The sequence below is a fragment of the Astatotilapia calliptera genome, chromosome 18 (assembly GCF_964374335.1).
Source record: "Astatotilapia calliptera chromosome 18, fAstCal68.1, whole genome shotgun sequence".
NCBI lineage: Eukaryota > Metazoa > Chordata > Actinopteri > Cichliformes > Cichlidae > Astatotilapia > Astatotilapia calliptera.
In genome coordinates, this window is record NC_137439.1 from 33,824,659 (window position 1) to 33,851,974 (window position 27,316).

At 39.0% G+C, this 27,316-nt stretch overlaps 1 protein-coding gene across 3 annotated transcripts in view; it reads left to right on the plus strand.

The window, feature by feature from the left end:
- The first annotated feature begins 1,357 nt into the window (after positions 1-1,357).
- Positions 1,358-27,316, plus strand: part of gad3 (glutamate decarboxylase 3) — a 36,719-nt gene continuing 10,760 nt past the window's right edge. For all 3 annotated transcript variants that reach the window (XR_013903151.1, XM_026150915.2, XM_080292579.1), the window contains exons 1-12: positions 1,358-1,565; positions 3,215-3,319; positions 8,608-8,714; positions 11,848-11,983; positions 14,086-14,176; positions 19,395-19,507; positions 19,847-19,962; positions 21,054-21,133; positions 21,488-21,542; positions 21,619-21,735; positions 22,484-22,548; positions 24,561-24,639. Coding sequence is in view for 2 of the 3 variants with exons in the window: in XM_026150915.2 (XP_026006700.1) it covers positions 1,544-1,565; positions 3,215-3,319; positions 8,608-8,714; positions 11,848-11,983; positions 14,086-14,176; positions 19,395-19,507; positions 19,847-19,962; positions 21,054-21,133; positions 21,488-21,542; positions 21,619-21,735; positions 22,484-22,548; positions 24,561-24,639 (1,086 nt within the window). In the remaining variant the exon portion in view is untranslated. The remainder of the gene's footprint in view (positions 1,566-3,214; positions 3,320-8,607; positions 8,715-11,847; positions 11,984-14,085; positions 14,177-19,394; positions 19,508-19,846; positions 19,963-21,053; positions 21,134-21,487; positions 21,543-21,618; positions 21,736-22,483; positions 22,549-24,560; positions 24,640-27,316) is intronic.

A 27,316-nucleotide genomic window follows, 5' to 3' on the forward strand; every position in this document is an offset into this window, starting at 1 on the left:
GGGTAAAGGAAAATTCGCTTGCTGAACTCATCAGCCAGGCCAGAACCGAAATCACCAGCCAGGGCAGAGGAGAGTAAATTACTGACATCACAAGCCACGACAGAGGAGAGTTGATGGCTTACATCTCTAACCAGGGCAGAGAGGAGGAGGCTTGCTGACATCACCAAATAGGGCAGAGGAGAGTGGCTTGCTGACCAGTCAGGAGGAACTGAAAACATCAGAAAGGGCAGAGGAAAGTGGCTTGCTTACATTACCTGTGAGACTAGCGCTGAAATCACCGGCTAAACATGCCTCTACTGCTCTGATTGCGTAGGGGCTCAGAGAAAACTATAGATGGTAACAGATGACTAATATGTGACATCGTCTACCAGCATCACTTTGCAGTCATCCTATAGACTACCATTTTAGTAGCTTAGAGACATTCCCTCGTACCACCATTCTACAATTCAATTCAGTTCAGTTTAGTTCAGTTCAATTTTATTTCTATTTCGCCATATCACTACCGCAGTTGCCTCGAGACTCTTTATTTTGTAAGGTAAAGACTACAACAAACTGCAGGCTCCTCTTTACTTCACATTCCACCTCTATAGGACTACGAACGTGTGTAAATGTTGGATAGATAGCACTTACTTAGAAAAAAACATTTTTAAAAAGTGCTCGGGCAGATTGTATAAAGTGCTTTGTGAAGAGAAAAGGGTTTACAAGAGCCAGTACATTAATCACCTGAGTGCACAGTGAATCTACCTCCGGTGCTCCTGGCCTTACTTCTCTTCAACCTGGCTTCATCCACATACATTATATCTACCTTCCTTCTCTCCTTCATATCAACCAGCTCTCATAGTCTCCACTTTTAAAATCCCTAGTCTCACCTCCAAAGTCCATGTCTCATTGCTTCTGAACCACCTTTCCCTTCTTTGTTTTATTTTGGCAAGCAGTAGCACAGTTTCCTCCAGGACATTTTTGGCCAGCAGCACTGGAGGGCAGCCATTGTTAACCCATGCCCTGAACTATCTGCTATGGACATGTCATTCTAGCTAATTCATGTTTAATATAGCAAAGATTTTATGCCAGATACTCTTCCTGATGCAACACCCGTGGCTTGGTTAAATGTGAATCAGAAATTGCATACACCTAATGATAATCAAATGTGCATCACAACTACTAAAAATCTGCTCATTCAAGTTTCAAGCAAATATTTATCCAAGCCTTTTTATGTTTTATAATCAAAACCACACGCAGGTGTGCTTGTTTGAAACTATTTACTCACACTCATAGTAGCATTGTGTGGGCCACACCTTATTTTGCCTGCAGTCCTTTAAATGCAGTACACTGACTAGCACAGTGTTTGTATGTCTTAGGTTGTATGAACTTAGAACTAAGTAACCGTATTGTTTGTTTATCCAGTTTATATTCTCGCTAAGAAAAAGTGAAGCTGGAAATATGTTTCTGAGGATGTCTCATCTGACTGCTTTTTAATTTATAGTGGGATGCAACCAAGTTACTTTGAAACATATTTCAGCAGTTGACTCTGATTTGTACGGATATGAATTTCCTAAAGCTGTCAGGTAAGAGACATTGCTTTCCAAATACATGTTTATTAGATATGTTGGACTTTAAGATTTTTGTTTTTGAAATATGCAGTTTCACTTGAAGAGTTTGTCATGTTAGCTGCAGAGATATACACTCTGTTCAGAAAGTATTTTTAGTGAAAATACCATGTGTAGCTGTCATATACATACATATACATATATACATCTCTCTCTCTCTCTCTCTCTCTCTCTCTCTCTCTCTCTCTATATATATATATATATATATATATATATATATATATATACACATATGTGTATATATATATATATATATATATATATATACACATATGTGTATATATATATATATATATACACATATGTGTATATATATATATATATATACACACATATGTGTATATATATATATATATACACATATGTGTGTATATATATATATATACACATATGTGTGTATATATATATATGTATATATATATATGTATTAGGGGTGCAACAATACACAAAATTCATGGTTCAGTTCGGTTCGATACTTTGGTGTCACGGTTTGATATTCTTTCAATACAAAAAAAAGTTCATGCCATTTATTAAAATTATAAATATATATTTTAACTCAGAAGTACAGTTTTTAAATTTAATGTTGCTGAAACAACAAAATAATAAATCTAAGATCGAGAAATCACTCATCTTTGGAAAAGAGAGTTTATTACAGAGAAATGTCTCTTTCCAAAATAAAAGCTATACTATAGCTTCTTCTGGGCTATATTCTCAGCAGCATATTAAACATATCAGGTCCCCACAAGGAGAATCAGGTGCTAACGGCTGTCTAAATGACTCGGGTAAAGTTTGTAGCATGCGTGCTTGTTGTTTTTGTCTGCTTCCACTTGTCTTTGCGCCAGGATGATGTCGGCGTAAATGTGCAGTCATATTCGTTGTGTTCCCACTAGTGCTGTCATCGTTAATCTCGTTAAAATGACATTAACGCCATAACGTGGCAAATCTCCGTTAACGAGTTACCGCGGATTGCCCCGTGTGTGGGGCTGGACGGCGTCAACACGTTAACGAGCTAACTGCGCTAACGCACTAGTTCCCACCAATTGAGCATTGCGTGGCACATCCAACATACTGTTTTACTTTTGTCCATGACTCGCTTACCTTCAGGGTCATACGTCACATGAAAACCAAAATAATTCCAAACGCCAGATCTGAATGAGGGTGGGGGAGGTTCAGTTTCGGGTAGCGTTGAGGCAGTAGCCATGTTGCAACGAGCTTAGCTTCTGTCTTGCTAGCTTGCGCTGCGCTCAGTGGATCTGCGCTCAACGGTGCAGCCTAGGCGGAGTAGTCGAACGCAGATCCACTGAGCGCTCAACACAAAATTTTGTATTGTTCGATACATATATGTACCGAACCGAAAGCACTGTATCGAACGGTTCAATATCGATACGAGTATTGTTGCACCCCTAATAAATATATATATATATCTATATCTACACACACACACACACACACACACACACACACACACACACACACACACACACACACACACACACAGTTTCAGTCAGTTATATGTACAATCTTTACTTATTTTAAAGTTGAAGCTTTGTGGAGGGAATGGAAAAACGAAAGCCCTCCAGGGATCATCTTCCATATTGTGATTTCAGACAGGGACTTTGGTGAAACAGCTAGCACGGACAAACCAAAGCGGAGCTCAGAATTTAGTGAAAGAAAACTGGCACCAGCTGACTTCAGTGGCATCTACAGCAATGGTGAGAACACAGATTCGTACAGGTCTGGTCTTTATCATCACAGGAAGAGCAAGTGAAGATTCCAGTTAGCAACATTTTAATAAATAAATGATGGGTGGTGCTGTCACTTGGTGTTGGCTCTCTCTGCTGTACAGTCTCATTTACTCTTTCTGTTACATCTCTCAGTGGTGTAGCCCATTTAATAAAAATGTTTAGATAATGTCCTATTACACAAATCTGGCCAAATTTATTAAATCCCCTGCAAAATAATTGTCCATGGTTGAGACCAGAAGGCAGAGTTGCAGTCTTACACGCCTCTCTGCAGCTTCTCTCCTCCTGTTATACTCCCAAAACCCCATTCCTATAAAGACTGTGTTTGACCACTTAAAAACAAACCAAATATCATCAAACGTTTATTTCAACATTAAAGAAATAACAAAGAAAGTAGAATATGATTTAATAATTCATCAATATATTGATTTATTCTTCATTACAGAAACCTGGTTACAGCAGAAGGATTATATTATTTGACATGAATCAACACCCCAAGTCATACTAACTGTTAGAATCCTCGAAGTGCAGGCAGAGGAGGAAAAGTGTAAACAACTTTATTAATCAATCATAAAGACCCAGACATATGGAGAGAAATTTACCTCAAAAGTGTTATGAATTCATACAATATGAACATAAACAAAGATTTATCAATCTGTACTGTGATTTGTGTGTAATTTTTGAGGACTCGCATATGCATGCTCAAATCCACGCACAAATACACAGATATGTGACAACATGTTTGACCACAACTATAATAAATAGTAATCATTTACACACAAATGATTAAGTTCTGCTTTACTTCAGGAGGCCCAGATACCCCAGGTTTACACTGGGACAGGAACACGGCTTACATTTGTGTATCTGTGTGAAGTTGACAGTGTGATATTTCTCTCAAAACCCCACATGGACATTCGCTGTGATCTGTGTGTTCTGTGAAGTTTTTATTTATCATTCACCTGGTCCTTATACAGAGTTTCTGTCTAATTTCTCAAACTTATATTGTACTGATGTAGTGGATTCAGTGATTTAGTACATCTATGTAGATACTGAAAATGACATCCTCAACATGGCATTTAATCTATTACTACTCAACTGGCTCTCTTAAAATGTTAAAGAACCCACTTACTACTTTAATCATACTCTGGATCTTATTCTCACATATGGCATAGAAAGTGAACATTTCTAAGTATTTACTGAAACCCCATTTTGTCTGATGATTTCTTTGGTTTTCATTGGAAGGTTGGTGGTTTGATCTTTGGCTGGTGCAGTCATCATGCCAAATATCCTTGGGCAATATACTAACCCAAGTTGCATCCACCAAAGTGTGAATGTGTGTTAATGTTAGATAGAAAACACTTAAAAGCATAGAAAAATGTGTTTGAATGAATAGGTGAGTGAGGCCAGTTATGTAAAGCAAATTGTGTAAAGTAGGTAAAATACTCGATTTAACACAGTGCAGAGCAGCTACCTGAACACTGCTCGGACAGAGGCCAATTATCTTTTTTAACAGTATTAGATCTTCACATCATACAACTCTGGATACTGTGGCTCCTCTGATAAAGAAAGCATCAATTCAGATGCTTTCTTCCCTGGTAAAACTCTCAAATGCACATGCAGTCTGTTAGTAAGATGGCACCAGTGGGGATGGCTGCCATCACTCGATGTTCTCCTCAGTTTTGCATTTTTCTCGTGTAGCGCTATTTTTTTAGCATGCAATGCACTGGTCACCTATGACAGATACTCTTTTAGATGTCCTCAAATATTCACAATCAGGAACCACACCAATTGACTGTACGTGGGTATGGAAAAACCGCCGGAGGAAAGGGTTGAAAAGACCTCGAGTCCTGGTCAAACTGAGGAACAGACAACACCGTTCCCCACTTCCCAGCATTCTTCTAGCTAACGCCAAGCTAGACGAACTACGTCCTGTTAAGGACTGTAATGTCTTTCATTTTACAGAGACATGGGTGGATCCCATTGACCATTGTTCCAATGGACCTTTCTGTTCTTTCAATAACCGTTAGGACTGTACAAAGTTGGGTAAGTGCAGGGGAATTGATGTGTGCATAAAACAGTGGTGTGTGGATGTACAAGCAGTTTCATAAGGGTTCTCTCCTGATCATGAACACCTCGTCTCACCGTTTTGCCCAGAGAGTTTACAGCGGTGTTCTGCACCACTGCTTGCATTGCCCCTCCACACCATGATACCATGCTGCTGACGTAGTGGCAGATGTCTTCACAGACATCTTTAACCTCTCCCTGCTGGTGTCTGTAGTCCCCTCATGCTTCAAGAATAACATTATCATCCCTGTTCTGAAGAAACCCAGTGTGAGCTCCCTCAATCATGATTGCCCAGTAGCACTCACCTCCATGCTTATAAGCATACAGTCAAAGCTCATATCACATATTCACTGCCTGCTACACTTGACCCTTTTTAGGTTGCCTACAGGCCAGATAGATCCACAGATTATACAACAGTGCTGGCTCTGCACACCATTTCCTACCTGGACCATAAGAACAGTGGACTCATCTCTGTGCTAGTCCTGCTATTCCTCAGCGCAGCGTTCGATACTGTCGACCATAATATCCTATTAGAGCAATTAGAGCACGCTGTAGGTATTACAGGTACTGCACTGCAGTGGTTTGTATCATATCTATCTAATAGACTCCAATTTGTTAATGTAAATGGAGAGTCCTCTTCACACACTAAGCTTAATGGTTGGACCAGTTCTGTTTAATGCTCGTTTTGCACTAGAGGTGTCAAACTAATTTTACATCACAGGCCACATACTGCCCACTTTGATCTTTAGTGGCCTGAACCAGTGAAACTCCTCTTTCTGTCAGTGTAAAGAAGTTACATTTGAACTGTTTTTCTGCATAATAAAAAAAAAGTTGCTGTGACAAAGAAGAAATCTGTCAGCAAGACTTTGAACTTCAATAAATAAATCTGTAAAATTACAGAAAAGTTTCTGGTAGCTCATTGCCCAGACTGCCCTTTTCTTAACTGTAGTCATAAAAAAAGGAAATTTCTATAATAGTAAGTGAAACCTTTCTGCCATTTCATTGTTTATGGCTTAGTTACTTAGTGTTTTATGAACGGCCATAAGGGAGGTTTTTATCATTAGGAAAAGCTGTAAAACTTGTAAAAATACAGTCAAAAGTCCAAAGTTTCTGTTGGTGCTTATTTGTGGTGAGCAGCAGATCAAACAAGTTAACAATTATAAACGGCTTCAAACACACATTCAGGCCTGTGAGACTCATTTAGACACTCAGACAATGAGCCATGGCTCAGTCTGAAACCTGAAGCCTTTTGTCCTCCACGGTGGAAAATGGCTGAAGATAAAAATGGGTATCACTTTAGCCAGCTCCTAATTTGATAAATTCTGCACTTAGGTTTGCAGTCTCCAACGTCATTGAAATTCGTTTCTTTACTTTTTCCCAACACGCTTCCATTTAAATCTGACTCCCCCGTCTCTCTGTGTAGCTGTCTTCAAAATGTCTGCCCCCCTTTCTTTTACATAATGGTATGATCCCATCTATATTTGTATTGGCCACATGGTGTGCCCATCAAAATAAAGTCCGGCTCCTGTCTGCATGAATTTGGCTCCCAAATACCAATAAAAATCATATTTTGCATGTGTTGGGTTGTATGGAAGCCCCAAACGCAATTTCATTGTTCTTGACAATGACAATAAAATAAATACTATATAATTGTGGAAATTTTTCCATTTAAATAAAGCCTGCAGACGAGCGGTAGCTAACATTCTTTGATCCAAACACACAAAGAACAGACAACCAAGCTTGATGAAGTCCCTGCATGACCGCGGGACAGACGGTCAGCAGAGTCTCACTGAGCCCAGCGTGGCTCTCAGTTAAATACCTTCTTCAGGAACAAAAGGCAGTACACAGCTGTTTCACACCTTAAGGTTCACACTCCCTTGCTACCTACCAGAGTCCTCAAAGACACAAAAGACTGGTCCTCTGGAGTTCCTGTTTCCCCCAACATCCTTACTACACCCCCTACCATTTGTCTTACGTATGAGTGTCAGACATGTTAAAATCCAGTGGCACCAAGGCATTACAATAACGTGATTAATACATAAGTGAAAGAAATTCCTATACAATCGGTTGGTTACAAGTATAGCGCTTCAACATGCAACAAGAAGAAATGGGAGTGAGACAAAATATTTTCTGAGCATGTAATTTATTGAAAACAACATTTATACTTAAACTACAGCTTTTTGTTTATGATTTGTTGTTCAGTTATTAACTCATGTGCTGTAACAGTCTACACTACCTTCGACTGCACCGGCTACAGGGCCTGTCTAGCTACAGATATTTCAAGGGCACGCAGCTGGGTCTCCAATTCAGTGATCCTGGCCTCCAGAGCTGCCATCTTGTCTCAGAGTGATGCTAAAAAAATATTTTGTGCATTTATTATGTCTAAGCTGGAAGATTGTAATTCATTATCAGCATGTCCTAGTAACTCCCTGAAAAAAGTCTTCAATTTAACCAAACTGCTTCAGCGAGAGTACTGACAGGGACTAGAAGGAGGAAGCATATATTATTTCCATATTAACTTTACAAGGTATTGAATAATCAAACCCCATATCGCCCTAATAGAGCACTTGCTTTTTAGACAGCTGGTTTACTTGTTGTTCCTAGGATATTTAAAAGTGTAATGGGAGGCAGATCCTCCGGCTTTCAAGCCCCACTTCTGTGGAATCAGTTCCTAATTTGGATTCGTGAGACAGACACCCTCTCTACTTTAAGATTAGGATTAAAAACTTTCCTTTTTCAGGCGGCCCTGAGCCAGCACTTAGTTATGCTGGGATAGGCCTAATATACTGGGGGCTTCCCACAACTTGTCCACAAAGATGGACTGTTGTTGTGATTGGGAATTATATAAATAAAATTGAATTAAACTGAATTTAATTGATGTCTGACTATTTTGTATAGAATATTTAATCAATTTCTTTTTCTAATGACCCACATTCCATTAACCAAGACTTTTCATACCTATAGTGGTGCTAAGGCATCACATTGTTTGATTGGAAACACTGGCTTTGGTGCATGCTTCATCTTACAAGTAACAAATAGTATTTAGGCACCTGACATTTATGAAAGGATTGTGTGTGTGTGTGTGTGTGTGTGTGTGTGTGTGTGTGTGTGTGTGTGTGTGTGTGTGTGTATGACTGTGTGTGTGTGTGTGCGTATGACTGTGTGTGTGTGTGTGTGTGTGTGTCTGTGCGCAGACCTGCTCCCAGCTTCAGGCGGTGAGGAGATGACCAGAGGATTTCTGCAGGAACTGGTTGGCATCTTGTTGGGTTTTATATGCAAGTCCAATCAGAGGAGCTCTAAGGTACTGTTTCTATTATTACTTTAAACAGTTGTACTTTGATCAAAGTAGCTTTCTCTGTACGTGATTCAGAATACAGCAGTACCCCTATTCACAAGTGCTTGCCAGATCAGGCACATGATTAATTTGCCAAACTTTTTTTTGTTTCTTTTGTCAAATACTCTTCCTGGTGCAACCCTAAAGGGATTGTGTCTTCTCCTGGAATACAACTCGTGATCTTTCCCTTGATAGACTAATATGTAAACTAGGGCCGAACAGTTTTAGAAATGATCTAATTATGATTTCAATTCAATTCATGATATTCTTCAAATTAAGCTTCAGCACAAAATTCACAATGTACAGTAAGATTTACAAACATCACAGAAGATGACATCATACCATCAGAGCATTAAAAGCTATTAATATGATGTAAGGATGAAAACTAAAGGTAAGAAGTGCTTTCAAATGTATTTATTAACAAGAAACATGCATGTGCATTCTTACTCTACATTTTTCAGCTCTGTTACCACTTTTTCTTTACACTCTGCATATAGCTGTGGGATGGCAACCTGGCTGAAGTAGATGCGGGAGGGTATCATATATCTTCTGTCCAACATGCAAAGGAGGTTTTTAAATCTGTATTTAGTGACCGTGTTAACAAACACCATGTCCCTGACAATGTAATATGTTATGGCCTGATATCTTTTGCTGCTCTCATCAAACAGAGCTCAGCTATCAAAAGATGCAGTAATTATAGACTGTTTGCTACAATGAACCTGAGCGCCACTTTCACTAGACTTTTCAGCAGACTTTTTTGTCATGCACTCCTCATGCAAATGCCTGTGGTGATTTTTCAAGTGTCAGTATAAGTTGGTTATGTTTCCGCTACATGTTGCAACTTTAATGCAACAGGTGTTGCACAGTACCTGTTTCTGGTGCACATCTGCAGCCTCAAACGCGCAATACTCCCAAATGACCAACATGCTGGTTTTTGAGAGGCCAAACGGACTGCAACTTAAAAAAAACACCAGCAATAAGAAAAACGCTGAAAAAGCACACAGAACACAATGGAAATGGGAAAAATTACAACAGAAATAAGAAAAAACTGATTTCCAAAAGCACAAGGGAAGTGTTTCTGGGAGATAATAACCTGATGGACCTGTTCCAGGAACCCAAAACATGATAGGTGTGTTTTATCATGATTCATATAATACTGATGACCAAAATATGCTAAGAATTGCGATGGGAGACACTTAAGAGAAGTGGAGGATCTATCGGTTTTGTGAGGAAAGAAAAGATGAGAGGTAAGTGTGTTAGCCTAACTATTAGCCTAAAAATCTGTCATTAGTATTATATGAATCATTATAAAGCACACCTACCGTGTTTTGGGTTCCTGCAACTGGTCCGCCGGGTTATTGTCTCCCAGAAACACTTCCCTTGTGCTTTTGGAAATCTGTTTTTTCCTATTCCTATTTCCGTTGTCGTTTTTCCTATTTCCATTGTGTTCTGTGTGCTTTTGCAGCGTTTTTCTTATTGCTGGTGTTTTCTTAAGTTGCAGTCCGTTTGGCCTCTCAGGGCCACCGTAGAAATCTCCTAACTGCGCTTCTGGTTCGGCTGAAGCCATCATCACATGTTCAGATTTCAAAGCGTAAGGGGCCGGCTAGTTTTGATTGGTTAGCGTGACCTGTCCAGTAGCATGCCACTTCTGATTGGTGAGCTTGGCAGGATGGTAGAGAGATGACATGTGTGTGTTAAAAAAAAACATAAAAAAACTACAGATCCTGGGTCAGTTAGGAGTGCTACAAAAAACGCAGCTTTGGTGATCACGTGATCACTTTGTCTGAAATCGCAATTTTGATCAGAAAACGATAAATCGTTCAGCCTTAGTGTAAACCATTAGTGTCCTAATATTCTTCTTAGTAGTGTAATGCCAGTCTGGAGTCCACTGTGACAACTTTCCAGCAGTGTGTTTGACTGTAAAACATGGACTTTCTGTTTTGCACACTCCTGTTGTCACCAAGTCTGTGAGGAGGTGGAGTCAGGAAGCCAGCAAGGCTCTGCATAACTCCTGACTGGGACACGCTCTGTGATCCAAATGGTGAATATGTCAACAGCATCACAGACTGCATAATTAACCTATATGCATTTCTGTGGGGATCTTCCCAACTAGAACTGTACACTGTTTTCCCAGTAACAAGCACTGGATCAACATTACTTAATTGCCTTTTTCTCACCATTTTTGTAGCAACACACTACAACTACACTACACACTACAACAAACCTGTAGGAATTAGTAGAACCAGCTTTCAAGGCTTAATCAACCTCCACTACTGCAGAACAGCTTTAAATTGTTGACTCACGTTGTTTTCACTGAAAAAGGCCTTTTTGTATAATTCTGAAATGTACATTCTTTTTTGGTTTTGGGTAACCTTACCTTTTTTTTAAACCTCTGGCAGTTCATCACTTACCTTTGTACCATTTCAAGCTATTCATTGGACTTGAACGACTTGAATTGCAATAAATAACTCAAAAAATTGGGGTGTTCTAAAAACCTTTGGCCAGTAGTGTATATACAGTAGTTTTAAATGGTAAATGGACTAGTTCTTATATAGCGCTTTTCCACTCTTCTGAGCACTCAAAGCGCTTTACACAACTTGTGCATTCACCCATTCACACCCATTCGCACAAGCACAACTGACATTCACACACATTCATACTCCGATGGATGCATCGGAGAGCAATTTTGGGTTAGTATCTTGCCCAAGGATATTTGGCATGCAGACTAGGGGAAGCCAGGACTCGAACCACCAACCTTCCGATCAGTAGATGACCTGCTCTACCACCTGAGCTACAGCCACAGGTTATTCTGTGTTTATAGAATTACTTTAATATCTAAAAAACTAAAATAATAGTCATTAATTTCAAATCACTTTGTCTATTTGTAATATATGTAAAGCACATGTATGCTGTTAATCCTGTTTTTCACTTTTCACTTCTACCTACTGGCAAAAAATGTAATTCTTAATAAAATGATAGAGGAATGAGTCCCCATATTAAAATCCCAGCGAAACTGACATGATTGAAAATGTTTTTATGTATGTGTAGGATTTAAAATGTGTATGATTTTAAAATGTAAAAAATAGTATCTACCATGTAGGTGCTGGACTTCCATCATCCTCATCAGCTAAAGGAGGGACTGGAGGGCTTCAGTCTTGACCTGCCAGTACAACCAGAAACTCTGGAGCAGTTACTAGTGGACTGTAGAGACACCCTCAAATATGGTGTTAGTACAGGTATGGGAAGTACTAAAATATGTTTATTGTGTCAGGTCTGAGTTCTTACCTACAGATGTGTGTTTCTTTTGCAACTTAAAAAACAAAGAAGTTCTGTTCCACTCAACAATGGAGGATTTGTCTCTATGCAAATTACGTTACCTGGATCACTTGAGATTCAGATGTGCTCAGTGTGCCATGCAATCTGCTGAAGTGCTTCTGCAGGTCCTTGTTATTAATACTTAATTGTTTATGTATTTATTTTGAAAAATATAATTGGTTTTTAGCACACTAAACAGCAGTGAATAAGCCTAGTTTTGTCCAAGTGCTCCAGCGAATGTAGAACCAAGTCAGGTTTTGAGTCACAATGTAGAACCATAACTTCTTTATGCAGTCTACATTTTCCTAATGAACCTTGGCTGCAAATATTTGCTTTCCCCACTGATTAGTACAAAGAACCTTTTCTAAAACATTTGATGGCAGGAAGTGCGTTGGAAAATATATTACTTGTACTTTCTGACCTTGTTCTCTGTCATTTGTGGAAAATGCAAGGAACAATTTGTTTTTCAGTGTCTTATGGAGTAGTTTGTGGCATAGCAGCATTATAAATTAACCACAAGCTAAAAGAAAAAACATTTTTAAAAAAAACTTTCATATTTTCCAACACTGCCCTTACCTTTAATATCTCAGCTGCCATCACTTTATCAGTGTAAACAGAAGGAGTAATAAAATACTTAATAATATTCACCACTGATGCTGCTTCTATGGCTAAGGAAAATTTCACCATGAGATTTCCTCTTCCAATCAGCACCGTTATCCTCAGTCCTGTGTATGATAGTGACATTGAGTTTTTAAGATCTCACCAGACTAGACTGAAAATGTTTTTGCTTGATTGAAACTCTCTTTATTAGCGAAGCATTCCTGGTCCAAGTTCTCCCGTGTTTTTCGTATACAGCAGATAAAGTAATTATTGAGCATGTCACAAGTTTTCTAAGAAAATATATTCCCACTGCCTCGAAATTCTGACCAGATGTGGGTAACGAGCCAGGGGGGCACGTTCGTCAACAACAAAGTCGTCAATCCTAAATTTGAAATCCAGGTTCAATTTTTCTTCTAATGGAGATGATATGTTTTAACTTAAGAGACTTGCAAGGAGACATGAGTGGAGAAGGTCCAGTAAAAGAAAATTGTGTCTGTAACCCTTGGATCAAAAATGGTCCCTAGGTGAATGGCAAACAAGCATATGGGAATCCCGAGGACACCACTACACCACTCTAATCAACCTTATGCATTTTATCTATGCTGTCTAAAAAATTGCCACTGCATTATTCATCGGGAAACTGAATTTACTTTACCCAACCCACTCACCAAGAGCCAAACATTTAAAAGTCAGAGGCACCTTCGTGGGATGCTGGCAAGTCAGCCACTCCAAACCCAATGCACTCAAGCACACATGCACGCACGCGCACACCCAAGCACAGCTGCCGAAATACTGTAAAATGATGCATGCACCAAAGTTACTCTTTTTATGCCAGTGTTTCCAAACAAACAATCTGATGCCTTAAGAGCACCACTATAGGTATAAAAAGTATTGGTTAACAGAATGTGGGTTGTTAGAAAGAAATTGATTAAATATTCTTTAGACAATAGTCAGAAATCAAATACATTCAGTTTCATTCAGTTTTATTTATATAGCCCCAAATCACAACAACACTTGCCTCAAGGTGCATTATACTGTAAGGTGAAGAGCCTAAAAGAATACAGGGAAAACCTCAACAATCATGTGACCCCTCTGAGCACGTCCATTTGGTGACAGTGGGAAGGAAAAAACCCTTTTAACCGGAACTGCTGGTGGAACAAGGCTTCCCTGTTACAGGGAATAATGAAGGACATTTCTGTTACTGTACATCTTTAATCACATTCTTTGTTGTCTTTATTTTATTGGAGATGTATAAATGCACACAAGAAATGTCAAACCTTAGTAGTAAAGTATTATGTATTATTTTATAACACACACACACATGCACTCATAAGCATAAAAACACATATATAAACCCCAAACAGAAAAAACCCACACTATAAAACTATATATACACTAATTCTTCTTTACTTATGTTTTTCAGGTCATCCACGTTTTTTCAATCAGCTCTCTTCAGGTTTGGATGTGATTGGTGTGGCTGGCGAGTGGTTGACCTCAACAGCCAACACGAACATGTAAGATCTCAAAAAAGTCACATTATACAAAAGTTATACATTGATTTGCATGTCATTGAGAAAAAATATTGAGGGAAATAAGTATTTGATCTCCAATCAAAACATGACTTAGTACTTGGTGGAGAAACCCTTGTTGGGAAGCACAGTAGAATACATCTCAGAAAATCCTTTAGGCTTCTTGGCTGCCTAATGGACAGATTTTCTATCCGGTCGTTAAGTCTGACGTCACTAGCCGTGTCGGGGCCTAAACTCCGCTGCAGGTCCATATATCAAACGATCACTATGGCATTACTGAGAGTTGAAAAACTGTCTAAAGTCTTTCATCTTTAATAAAATGATCAGCGTTCTGCTCTACCAGGTGTAACAATTGAGTTTAACATCCAGGCATCCATGAAAATGGAATTTATGACATTTAACGGAGTTAGAAGTTAGCAGGAAGTTAGCTCGCTAGCTTCCATCTAAATACAATATAGCATGTCCTGACTGCAGGGTTTTGGAAACAAATTCAAACGTACAGCTCTGTTATCACTTCCAGCATAAATGAAGACAGAAAACTAAACAGCAGTGACGTTTGTAGGGTTACTGAAGTTGGGCTAGCTGGTATATAATGATGTGCTACGTGACCGCTAGCGACACAGCTATGTTAGCATAATATAAACAAGCTAACTTTTTTCCACTCGATAAAAGTTACCGTGAGTGTTCTAGGTGGTCAGGAACAAATGTAATCGCATAGCAGGATGCTGTAAAAGGACCAAACTTCAGCCAGGAGAACAACTGAGATAATCCATCCACAATACGAGGTTAGTCATTCATATACTGCTGCATGGGCTGGGCTGTAGTTACATCCTAAGGTTTTAAAAACTGAGCCTAAATAAATGATTAGCGGTAATAAAAGCCGAGGGAGGTCAACAGTGATCACTGACTGTTTTACTAATAATACTAAGAATAATACTAAGTGCAATAATCCTTTCAGTCATCGTTGTATTTTTACTCAGTTGTATATAGTATTTGTATTCTATTTTTATCTTATTGTATATTTATTTTATTTTATTCTACTGTATATAGTATTTTATTTTATTCTATTCTGTACAGTTGTGTACTGTATTTATTCTTATTGTATTCTAATTTTTGCCTCATAACTTTTGCACTGTCCACTTCCTGCTGTGACAAAACAAATTTCCCACGTGTGGGACTAATAAAGGTTATCTTATCTTATCTTTTAGGGGCTTTTGGAGATTAAATAGAAGAAAATACAAAACATTAAACATGTTAACAACACAAAAGCCATATTAAACGCAGACTACTTTAGGCCCGGAAGTAGGATTCGTCGCGTCATCACTTAACGACCGGATAGAACTAAGGTGTGTTGTGCGAGTGTTTTAGTGTGAGTGGGTTTATCTATTGCTTTGTTCTTGTACAACGCTTTGGGAAAACTTTTTAAAGTTTTTAAATGTGCTATATAAATAAATTGGATTTGGATTTGGAACTTGTTAAATGTAGAAAGCTGTCTATAAAATCAGTTTGTTCCATTCCAACCTGGGCAATTCTAAAAAATTGTGAAGGAACATCAGTGACAAGCTTATAAACCTGCACAAGGCTGGAATTTGTTATAAGACCATCAGTGAAAAGCTTGGTGAGAAGGTGGAAATGGAGGAAATATAAAATTACCTTTGACCTTTGCTTGTTAATGATCTGAAGGCAGCTGGAACCACGCTCACCAAGAACACTATTGGTGACACACTAAGCTGTAATGGATTGAAATCTTGCTGCAACTGCAAGGTCCTCCTGCTCTTGAATAATCAAGACCCTTCTTATCTTAAAGACCTCATAGTGCGACGAATCCTACTTCCGGGTCTAAAGTAGTCTGCGTTTAATATGGCTTTTGTGTTGTTAACATGTTTAATGTTTTGTATTTTCTTCTATTTAATCTCAAAAAGCTCCTAAAACAGTCAGTGATCACTGTTGACCTCCCTCGGCTTTTATTACCGCTAATCATTTATTTAAGCTCAGTTTTTAAAACCTTAGGATGTAGCTACAGCCCAGCCCATGCAGCAGTATATGAATGACTAACCTCGTATTGTGGATGGATTATCTCAGTTGTTCTCCTGGCTGAAGTTTGGTCCTTTTACAGCATCCTGCTATGCGATTACATTTGTTCCTGACCACCGAGAACACTCACGTTAACTTTTATCAGTGGAAAAAAAGTTCGCTTGTTTATATTATGCTAACATAGCTGTGTCGCTAGCGGTCACGTAGCACATCATTATATACCAGGTAGCTCAACTTCAGTAACCCTACAAACGTCACTGCTGTTTAGTTTTCTGTCTTCATTTATGCTGGAAGTGATAACAGAGCTGTACGTTTTAATTTGTTTCCAAAACCCCGCAGTCAGGACATGCTATATTGTATTTAGATGGAAGCTAGCGAGCTAACTCCCTGCTAACTTCTAACTCCGTTAAATGTCATAAATTCCGTTTTCATGGATGCCTGAATGTTAAACTCAATTGTTACACCTGGTAGAGCAGAACGCTGATCATTTTATTAAAGATGAAAGACTTTAGACAGTTTTTCAACTCTCAGTAATGCCATAGTGATCGTTTGATATATGGACCTGCAGCGGAGTTTAGGCCCAGACACGGCTAGTGACGTCAGACTGAACAACCGGATAGGAGCCAGAGCCTCCAGCTTTCAGGCCCCTCCTCTGTGATTTGAATTTTTAATTCATTAAATAAATATGGACAATCATTTCAACCAGGAAAAAGAACTGTTTAAAGAAATAATTGAAATTACCATTACACCGATGCCGATGAGTGTGTGTAAACCAGGGGTAGGCAACCTTTCTGATGACGAGTGCCATTTAGAATTTCTTCAGAAGTCAGTGTGCCATATGATTGCATTAGCAATCAATTTTAGAACGCTCTATATTAACAGTTACAAACTATATAGAAAAACTTTATAGAATTATATTTGTGCACAGATGTTGGCAGCTATCAGCGAATAGTTATCAGCTATTTTGAAACAAAAAAAGACTTTTTATCCATAACAGCAAATGAACTGTACAACAGAAAATGCAAATGCTATTTACGGTCTCCTCACAACAATAATTAAGAAAAATAAACTGGGCCAATATGGCATGGTTGTTAATACAGAGACACACATGTTAATGTGATCTCTGGTCTCCCACTCAGAGACACAGGTCTCCGAGTGTCCAGCATTCAGAGGCTACCTGAGGACTCATGTGAGAGAAAATCTGCTCACACAGACATGTAGAGCCAAATACTGTCAATAAGGCCTCTGCAATGTTCTGAAGACAGTTAACTTTGTCAGGTAGTGATGTCCAGCAGGTGAAAATGCAGCTCCATGAACACGCACAGCTATGGATTCCAGCTGCTTCAATGTTATATGTATGATTTCTATACATTTTACGTCAGATAAAAACTTTGGTTGTAAGCTTCAGATCATTAATTAATAAAAGCGAGACATTTTAAATGAGAATAAGAAAGTGTTTCTTTGTGCCCCCCTCTCCCTGTTAATGCCCTACCTGGCCCCCTGGCAAAACTTTGCTAGGCCCGCCCCTGCACAGTTACCAGCTGTCAGCTGCTTAGAAAAGGATCCTGGTGTTATTTGTCTCTCAGAAACAGTTGATAACTTCCCTTCAACTCATTCATGTCACCTAAAAGGTAAACCTGTTTCTCCATCACAGCTCTGATGGTTCAGTAAGGACATCTCCTGGTTTCATCTTCATGTTTCCCTCTCACCACATATCCAAACCGACATCATGACCAGCAGCTTTACAGCTGTGGCTCCAGCAAACATCAGCTGATACTAGAAAGTAATATTAAATAAATTCTAACAACAGCTGATCAAGCTTAAACGTGCTGCTGTTGTTTAGCGCGACATCCACTGGTTTCCTGTTTCTGGAGCAAAGTGGGCGATAAATAAACAAGAGAGAAAAGCCGATCAGCTGATCACTGATCAGTTTCATGATTGAAGTAGAAACAGGAGAGAGAGGGGAGAGAATGAGAGAAGAAGAGGAAGCTGTGCAGCGTAAACACAGAGTAACTCCAGCTTTGTGTCTTTTTCCATTCTAGCTGAAGTTCGGGACAAACTGTTCTTTTTCAGCTCAACACCAAACGCGTAATATTTTCGCTCAATACGAGACGATTCCATCTTTTTACGGGACGGTTGGCAACTCTACTAACTAACCTTATGAATAAAATAAATTTCACTATCAGTAACATCATAGCACCACCCAGCTGTATAGAAACTCCGTCATGCTAGCTAGCACGCAGCACGAGTTATTGTAACTGACTGTAAAAAGTCAGCACAACGAAAACAAACTCCACCTAAACTTGGTTTATATCTGACCCAGATAGACTGCAGGTCATAACTTCTTACCTGAAGTTCAGTTCACCTGACACTCGGACCTGCAGCTGCCTCGGGGCTCTCCTCCTGCCTCCCCTTTCTCTCATCCACCTGCTGGCCTCCACCACTTGCTAATGTTACTGAATCTGAGGAAGCACCGCCATAGCCACCACCAAACAACTGAGTTATTTTTACACACTGACCAGCATCTGGCCAATCCACCACCTTTCATTGTTTATACCGTTACAAAGAAAAAAAAAAGTCACCGGGCCACCGAGCAAATGCCCGGTATGCCCGATGGCCAGTCCAGCTATGGTCGTGCCATCAGTTAACCCTTCGCGTGCCAGCTGTGGCATGCGTGCCTAGGGTTGCCGACCCCTGGTGTAAACTTACATATTAATGTATGTATAGTCCAAAAAAATGGATGAACACTTTGAAAATGCATACTCTTGCCACAGAAGGCATATGAGGCATTGTTGTGCACCATGAGGAACCCAGGACCCACTGCACCAGCGTAGGCTCTGACAATCCAAGGATTTCTTTCTGATACCTAATGGCAGTCAGGGTGCTGTTGTATTCATGTATCCACCTTGAGGAATCACCAGTAAAACACTTCTTTCTTCAATTATTATTTATTAAGACATAGACATAGAATGATTAAATATTATCATGTGCATGAATCTCTTTTGTTCAGAAAACCACAGGCTGTAAACCAGTTAGCGGAGTTCACAGAGTTTTATATGAGAATGTGCAACTATCTAAAACTGGCTGGGAGATGCTGCTTGTTTTACAGGCTTTATTTGTAATAGAATTACATTTCTATGTAATTCTAGAATGTACATTTCTTTACCAGGTTCACATATGAAGTTTCGCCTGTTTTCCTCCTCATTGAGGAGGCTCTGCTGAAAAAAATGCGAAGCATTGTGGGGTGGGCTGATGATGAGGGTGACGGACTCTTCTGTCCAGGTAAAAAAAAGATATGACAAAAATCTGCTTCAAGTAGTTAAAAGTAAACACCTTTAGATATGGATAACTGACTAATTAAAGAAAAAACCTGAACCTTTGACCTCTATGAATGATAAAGCTATTTTTTTTATATATTATGGTCATTTTATGCACTAAGGGGAATTTTTACTGCCATGGATTTTGTCAAAATGCATGCACACCATGATTTACACTCTTTACAAATCAGTACAAAATTGATTTGACTTTGAGTTTAGATTGAGTAAATTGAGTTTAGAGTATCAGTAGTTAAAGAAAGGTATACAATGGACTAACTTTCTACTTGCATTCTATTTTCTATAGGAGGCACGATATCCAATCTGTACAGCATCCTCTTGGCCAGGTATCACTTCTACCCAGAGGTGAAGACCAGAGGGATGGGAGCTCTGCCTCGGCTGGCCATGTTCACGTCAGAACATGTAATCATAACTCGCACACTCTCTCAATCTATGGGCGTAAGCCCTGCAGGTTCACATGAAAGTGGCATTATTTTGACTTCTTGCATTGTTTCTGGTCTAACATGTCTGATGTTCATTTTTGCGTTTAATAAGACCTCCAAAAGAAGTTACAGTACTTCAGTCCAATTACAATCCAAGTTTCAAGCCACCACCCCCCCCCCCCCCCCTTATTTCTTTGTATTTTGCTAGGAAAGTTGTAAATAGGTTCAGTGAAGCATGTGCAAACATAAAGGGAAATATATATGTAAAATGATATAAGAAAAACCAGAGTTTCTACAATTCTAAAAACTAAAAAAGAATATCACTATTTTTTACGAGTACCTTTATTCTTCAGCACAGCCTGAACAGGAAGGCATTCTTCAGATGTCTTTAAGTAGTCTTCAGAAATCCATTCAAAGGTCTACTTTTAATATTCTCCGTCTTTTGTTCTGTTCTCTGTCAAGATGATCCCAAACTGCTTCAAAAATAAGATCAGGGTTATTGGGAAGCCTGCTCATCACTGATAGTCTTCCCATTGTGTGTTTCCAGAGTATTCTGTTACCATTTGAGATTATTGTTATGTTAAACATGCAGACTGGCTGTCAAGAAGGTGGCTTCTTGGTTCATCTGCTGAACTAGGTGCCCTGTTTAGGCTTGAATGGTACATATGCCAGCATCAAGTGGTGTGATGAACTAACTAAAACTTTGAAAAACTCTCAGAAAGCTGAGCTGCTCAAGATGAGCTCTTTTAAGAATTTCAGGAAAGTTTGGTTCTTTGGAAGCAAAGTGAAAATACATAACTAGGCCAATGAAAAAGAAGGGTGGCACTGGCTCAAAACCTTTGCACTGTGCTGTTTATGGTTGGCTGTTTTTGTCAGTGCAATATCCTAAAATGGCTTGTGTGCAGCACGAGTGAAACACAATTACAGAATAATAAATATAAACGAGCACCTGCAAATGCCTTAATGGAACCACTATGAGCACTTCTTTCAGTTGAATCAAGGGGTTAAGTCTTTTTCTTGATATTGAAGTGAGACAAATACAGATGAAAGGCTGTCTCTCCTTCTATTCAGAGTCATTATTCAATAAAGAAATCTGCAGCTGTGCTGGGCATAGGCACTGAGAATGTGGTTGTGGTGAAATGTGATGAAAGGTGAGTAAGGTGCATGCTAACCACACCTGACATTAACCCGGCCTAATCAAACATGTTTGCTCACCTGTCCCAGTTTGTCTGTATTCATTTATATGTTTTGCTAAAATTGTTCCAATAGGAGAAGATATTTGATATTATGTTTCATAGATATTAAAAAACAAAAGACAATAAAAATATTTTTATAGTGATGTGTGTCATACATTATATTACATAATTTCCTCTGATTCTGATCCACTATATTACAATATATTGCATATATTTGGCATAAATAGATTTGATTTTCATGTGTTATAGATTAATGAAAGGGAATAGCACATTTCTATTTACTGAACATGTATACACTTTTTGTTTAAGAGGGAAAATTATTCCTGCAGCACTTGAGACTTCCATTGCCACAGCTAAAGAAAAGGTATGAATGAAAGGTTTTTTAAAAAATACATCAGTAAAAACAATCCTTGTCAGTACAAATCCCTGCCTCTCTCTAGGGTTTGGTTCCTTTCTATGTGAACGCCACAGCAGGAACTACTGTGTATGGAGCCTTTGATCCCCTTAATGCCATTGCAGACATCTGCGACACACACACACTCTGGATGCACGTTGATGTAAGTGCTCTCTACACCTCTCCCTGCTTTCACACAGAGGACATTATTTACAGTGTAACCTTTGACCTACACCAAAATGTTTTCCTAAAATCAAATGGATTACAGTGCGCATACTTGCTTTTTGTTTTCAGTATCATGTTTGGACTATGTAAATAATTTATGCACCTACTTCAGGAGTAATACAATATACACTCAAACCAGTCTCTCTTTGTGCATAATTGCATATTATTACATTTGAGTTGAGTCTTTCATGCACCAGTTTTATTTTCCGTTTTGTGTGTTTGAGAAAAGAGAATCTGAAATCTAAAATCAGGAAGTACAGATTGCCGAGTGTTGTGTGCACACCACTAGCATCATGCAAATAAATTTGATGTTGTGCAAGTTTTCAAATTACTGCTACTTATAACATTTAAAGTACTTTTTGAGACAGTTTAATTAAATTTTATTTACATAGCCCCAATTCACAACAACATTTATCTGATAAAGCATCCAAATGCGACTTAGAGTCACATTTGACTCATATTCATCTTGCCATAACCAATTTTGTAAGGAAGACTGAATCAATATGTTGATCATTTACTAACAAGGACCTAATATTTGGTAGTCCACAGTCCTGTAATTTACTCTTCCTGCTCCCAAATCTAAATAGTCAATTTTTAAGGGGTGTGTAATAAATTCTAGAAACACATTTGTAGAAACATAGATGGTCTATCTAAAGTGCCTGTGTTCTTTGATTCTGTCCCTCCAGGCAGCTTGGGGTGGAGGCCTGCTGATGTCAGACAGACACAGAATGAAATTGGAGGGCATTGAACGGTAACTATCCAAATATTCCCAGTCAGTTCACACAGCATATTTCCACTGGAACAGCACTATTAAGAGCCAACAAGCAATTTGAGAGCCAGCTCAACAATAAAGCAAAGCAAGGTTTCAAATGACACTGAACATAATGATTAGTTGAACTGAAAAGAAAATAACATACCCACCATCCAGCTTGACCACAGGAAGCATTTATGTTATATTGCATCGTGTTAGTACAGAACGTTTGAAGTGCATCATTTTTTTTATTATCTAACACACAATGAAACCCCTCCTTTATTAAATGTCCTGCCAGATGGAAAAGCCATCTGTGTTTATCACTGAGCCTCTCTTTGAGGCCCTCCCAAAATTTAATTGAAGGTAAACTCAGTGTGTGTGCATTGCACAAACTGAGAAAAGAAATTTACTGGTAAAGGTAATGTTGTGTATCTAATGTCAAACTTCAAAATAAAAAAAAAGATATTAGCAGATTCAACAAGCTTGTGACAATTTACATCCTATTGCAAGATCTTCTTCATATGTTTTTCACATGTATCCACAAGCAAACACATCTTTTCCAATGCCTCCCGGGGCCAGGGGTGAAAGGGAGAACATCTGGTTTAATTGGCTGTACCACCAAATCTGTTATTTAAATATAGACATGTGTGGTATCCATAGAAACGTCAGAATCTCTGTGCAGGAAGTGTACTTCGATACCAGTTTACAAAAAATCTTTATTTTCTCTCTCTATTGTAAGGTCGACCCACTATTCTGCCTTTTTTGTTTGCTTATTACACACCAGTCTACCGTTGTGTATAGTATTTTTGGCCACTTGTTTTCTTTTTCCCCCAAAAAATGACCTCTGACAAGAAAGCCTAATTTTTGCTATTGAATACCAGATTGCTTCACCGCAGCAGCATTGATCTTTGCACAGGTAATGTCCATATGTTGATTCATTGTTTTCTTCAGTTTTTGATCTACAGTAGCATATTTTCAAGGGAGCTATATGCTATAAAAAGACCAGGCCAAGAAAAATTCCTATATATTTTTCTGTTTTATCCAGTGGCATCTGCTCTGATGCGCACACCTCTGGTTAAGTCTCACAAGTACCAAGATGGTTTTGGCGCCAAGATGGTTTACACACAGTTTGTAATTGAAGAGAACTAGTCAATTATTTTTGGGCAGTTGCAGCTGTGGGGAAAAGATCTCAGAAGAAAAAACAACAAACAAACAAAAACAACATCAAATTACAGTAACAACAACCTTGAGTAGAGGCCTATTCCAAGAGACATTCACAACACAAACACAAACTCTAAGTTGATTAACTCATAGATCGGCAACTCTGAGATTTCTGTTCCAGAAGACCTGATCAGAACTCAGTCAACTCATTGAATTAGTTCACTGAGTTTGTCCATGCAGAGCACATGTGCGAATACACAAAGAAAGCCATCATCAGTGGAGCTCACATACCATGGGTATGGGACAAATAAGCCATTCTAAATGGATCCAGAACAGATCTGGATTGGATGATGGAATGAAATGACAGAGTTGAATTAGAGTCAGCTTAGCCTCATCCAGAATCGATTTTAGATCTGTCCTGTTGTGCAAGTGGACCCAGACACAGACCCAGTTTGCTGATCCATTATGGAGTCTGATACGTTCGGGTAGTTCTGGTCCTGAGTTACTGGTACCTGGGTAGATTCACTGAAACTGCTTTACGTTACCTCATTTACTGGTTAAGTTAACCATTTTTCTGGAACAGAAAACCAGTTGTTAGTTTAACCTGCTTGGAATACAGCTCAGGTTGGTTGGGCCACTAAGTCCTGATCAAGAATGCACACCTCCACCTGCTGCATAGTACATGGGAACAGACATGACGGAGAGGAAAAATAAAAATATGAATATGATATGAACCATACACATTGCAGTATAATACTAAAAATTACTACCCTTGTGAGTTTTATATCTACCACAACTATGTGCCGCATATTTTTGTTTTCTTTTGTGTTTGTTTTTTGTTTCATTTTCAGAGCATGTTCAGTGACATGGAATCCACACAAGATGATGGGTGTCCCTCTGCAGTGCTCTGCCATACTGGTCAAGAAAAGAGTAAGAGATTTGCTTTAATCTGGAGTCAAGACTGCTATTGTCAGTCTGTATTTTCCTCTGTTTACCACTTTAATGAAGCAGATGTGTGGGCTTCAGTTTTTCTGAGACAGTTTGATTAATTGCTATAAAATGTTGTTAGAACATTAAGAAATAGGTATGTTTGTGGTGTTTTATACAATTTTTAGTTTTTTGTTAACTACTGTAGTAAGTAGCATATTGTAAATAATTTTTGAAACTATTTGAAAACTGTTTCAAAATAAATTATGCATCAGATTAAGTACACACACATGATTTATGTGCATGGTTATGTAAAATTAGGTGTCCACTTTCCGTTTTTGAGCTTTTGACGATTTTTCCCTAACCTTAAAATTTGAGGAGGTTCAAAACTTTGAGTTTTTGCTGCAACACTATACTTGTCTTGTTAATTGTCTTATAACAAGTGCACATGACATGGGCTATAATATATTGGATTGTGACTCAAGAACAAAGAACCGCTCTGCTGTTAATATCTTTGAGCCTACAGGGGCCTATTAGATTTCTAACCCTGCCCACCTAGAATGCCGAGTATATTCCTAAACTTTGAATAACATGGCGAATTCCCTGGTCCTCCAGGCAGGTCAAAAATCTGGCCACTTGTAGACTGAAAAATTGTTTCAGTAGATGTAGGTACATTTGATAACAGGTGCAGCTCAGGTTCACAGTAAAACAGAGCTACACTAGAGCATAAACTCAGCTTCAGGACCAATATCTCTTCCTTTGTGTATAAGGAGGAACAGAAATACACTGCCAGAGTCCCACAAAATGACTTCCAGCAGGCTTTTTATGCATGTTTCTAAACAAACTGTCAGACTTCACGAGGGTGTGGGCCCAAAAACTTGGGCAGTACACTAAGGAAAACAATGGTTGAGGATGTTTGGGCAAGACCAAAATCATTGTGACTGTGTGCAATCAACTTGCAATCTCTTCATCCATGCTCAATCATACAGGAAATTACTAAAAAGTTGATTCTGTTCATCTGGAAGTTGCATTTTCAGTGGGAGAATTTTTTTTTTTTTATCCAAGAGAGCACTTAATGCACAGCTAACTGCAGTTTTTCCTAACCTTATAAATAGTACATTTGTACAGAGAGTGCAGAATTATTAGGCAAATGAGTATTTTGTCCACATCATCCTCTTCCTTTGGCAAAATGGGTCAAAAGAAGGACTTGACAGGCTCAGAAAAGTCAAAAATAGTGAGATATCTTGCAGAGGGATGCAGCAGTCTCAAAATTGCAAAGCTTCTGAAGCGTGATCATCGAACAATCAAGCGTTTCATTCAAAATAGTCAACAGGGTCGCAAGAAGCGTGTGGAAAAACCAAGGCGCCAAATAACTGCCCATGAACTGAGAAAAGTCAAGCGTGCAGCTGCCAAGATGCCACTTGCCACCAGTTTGGCCATATTTCAGAGCTGCAACATCACTGGAGTGCCCAAAAGCACAAGGTGTGCAATACTCAGAGACATGGCCAAGGTAAGAAAGGCTGAAAGACGACCACCACTGAACAAGACACACAAGCTGAAACGTCAAGACTGGGCCAAGAAATATCTCAAGACTGGTTTTTCTAAGGTTTTATGGACTGATGAAATGAGAGTGAGTCTTGATGGGCCAGATGGATGGGCCCGTGGCTGGATTGGTAAAGGGCAGAGAGCTCCAGTCCCACTCAGACGCCAGCAAGGTGGAGGTGGAGTACTGGTTTGGGCTGGTATCATCAAAGATGAGCTTGTGGGGCCTTTTCGGGTTGAGGATGGAGTCAAGCTCAACTCCCAGTCCTACTGCCAGTTTCTGGAAGACACCTTCTTCAAGCAGTGGTACAGGAAGAAGTCTGCATCCTTCAAGAAAAACATGATTTTCATGCAGGACAATGCTCCATCACACGCGTCCAAGTACTCCACAGCGTGGCTGCAAGAAAGGGTATAAAAGAAGAAAAACTAATGACATGGCCTCCTTGTTCACCTGATCTGAACCCCATTGAGAACCTGTGGTCCATCATCAAATGTGAGATTTACAAGGAGGGAAAACAGTACACCTCTCTGAACAGTGTCTGGGAGGCTGTGGTTGCTGCTGCACGCAATGTTGATGGTGAACAGATCAAAACACTGACAGGATCCATGGATGGCAGGCTTTTGAGTGTCCTTGCAAAGAAAGGTGGCTATATTGGTCGCTGATTTGTTTTTGTTTTGTTTTTGAATGTCAGAAATGTATATTTGTGAATGTGGAGATGTTATATTGGTTTCACTGGTAAAAATAAATAATTGAAATGGGTATATATTTGTTTTTTGTTTAGTTGCCTAATAATTATGCACAGTAATAGTCACCTGCACACACAGATATCCCCCTAAAATAGCTAAAACTAAAAACAGACTAAAAACTACTTCCAAAAACATTCAGCTTTGATATTAATGAGTTTTTTGGGTTCATTGAGAACATGGTTGTTGTTCAATAATAAAATTATTCCTCAAAAATACAACTTGCCTAATAATTCTGCACTCCCTGTATTCCTTACTGTTGGGGTGAAGGGAGCACCATGTATCGCAAAGGCCAAAGTCACTCATATACTCCTTTGATTATATTTGTGGACTGCCAATTACGCTGAGTTCCTGTTGTGTTGAGCCTATCCATTTCTTCATTTAGTCCAAGGCT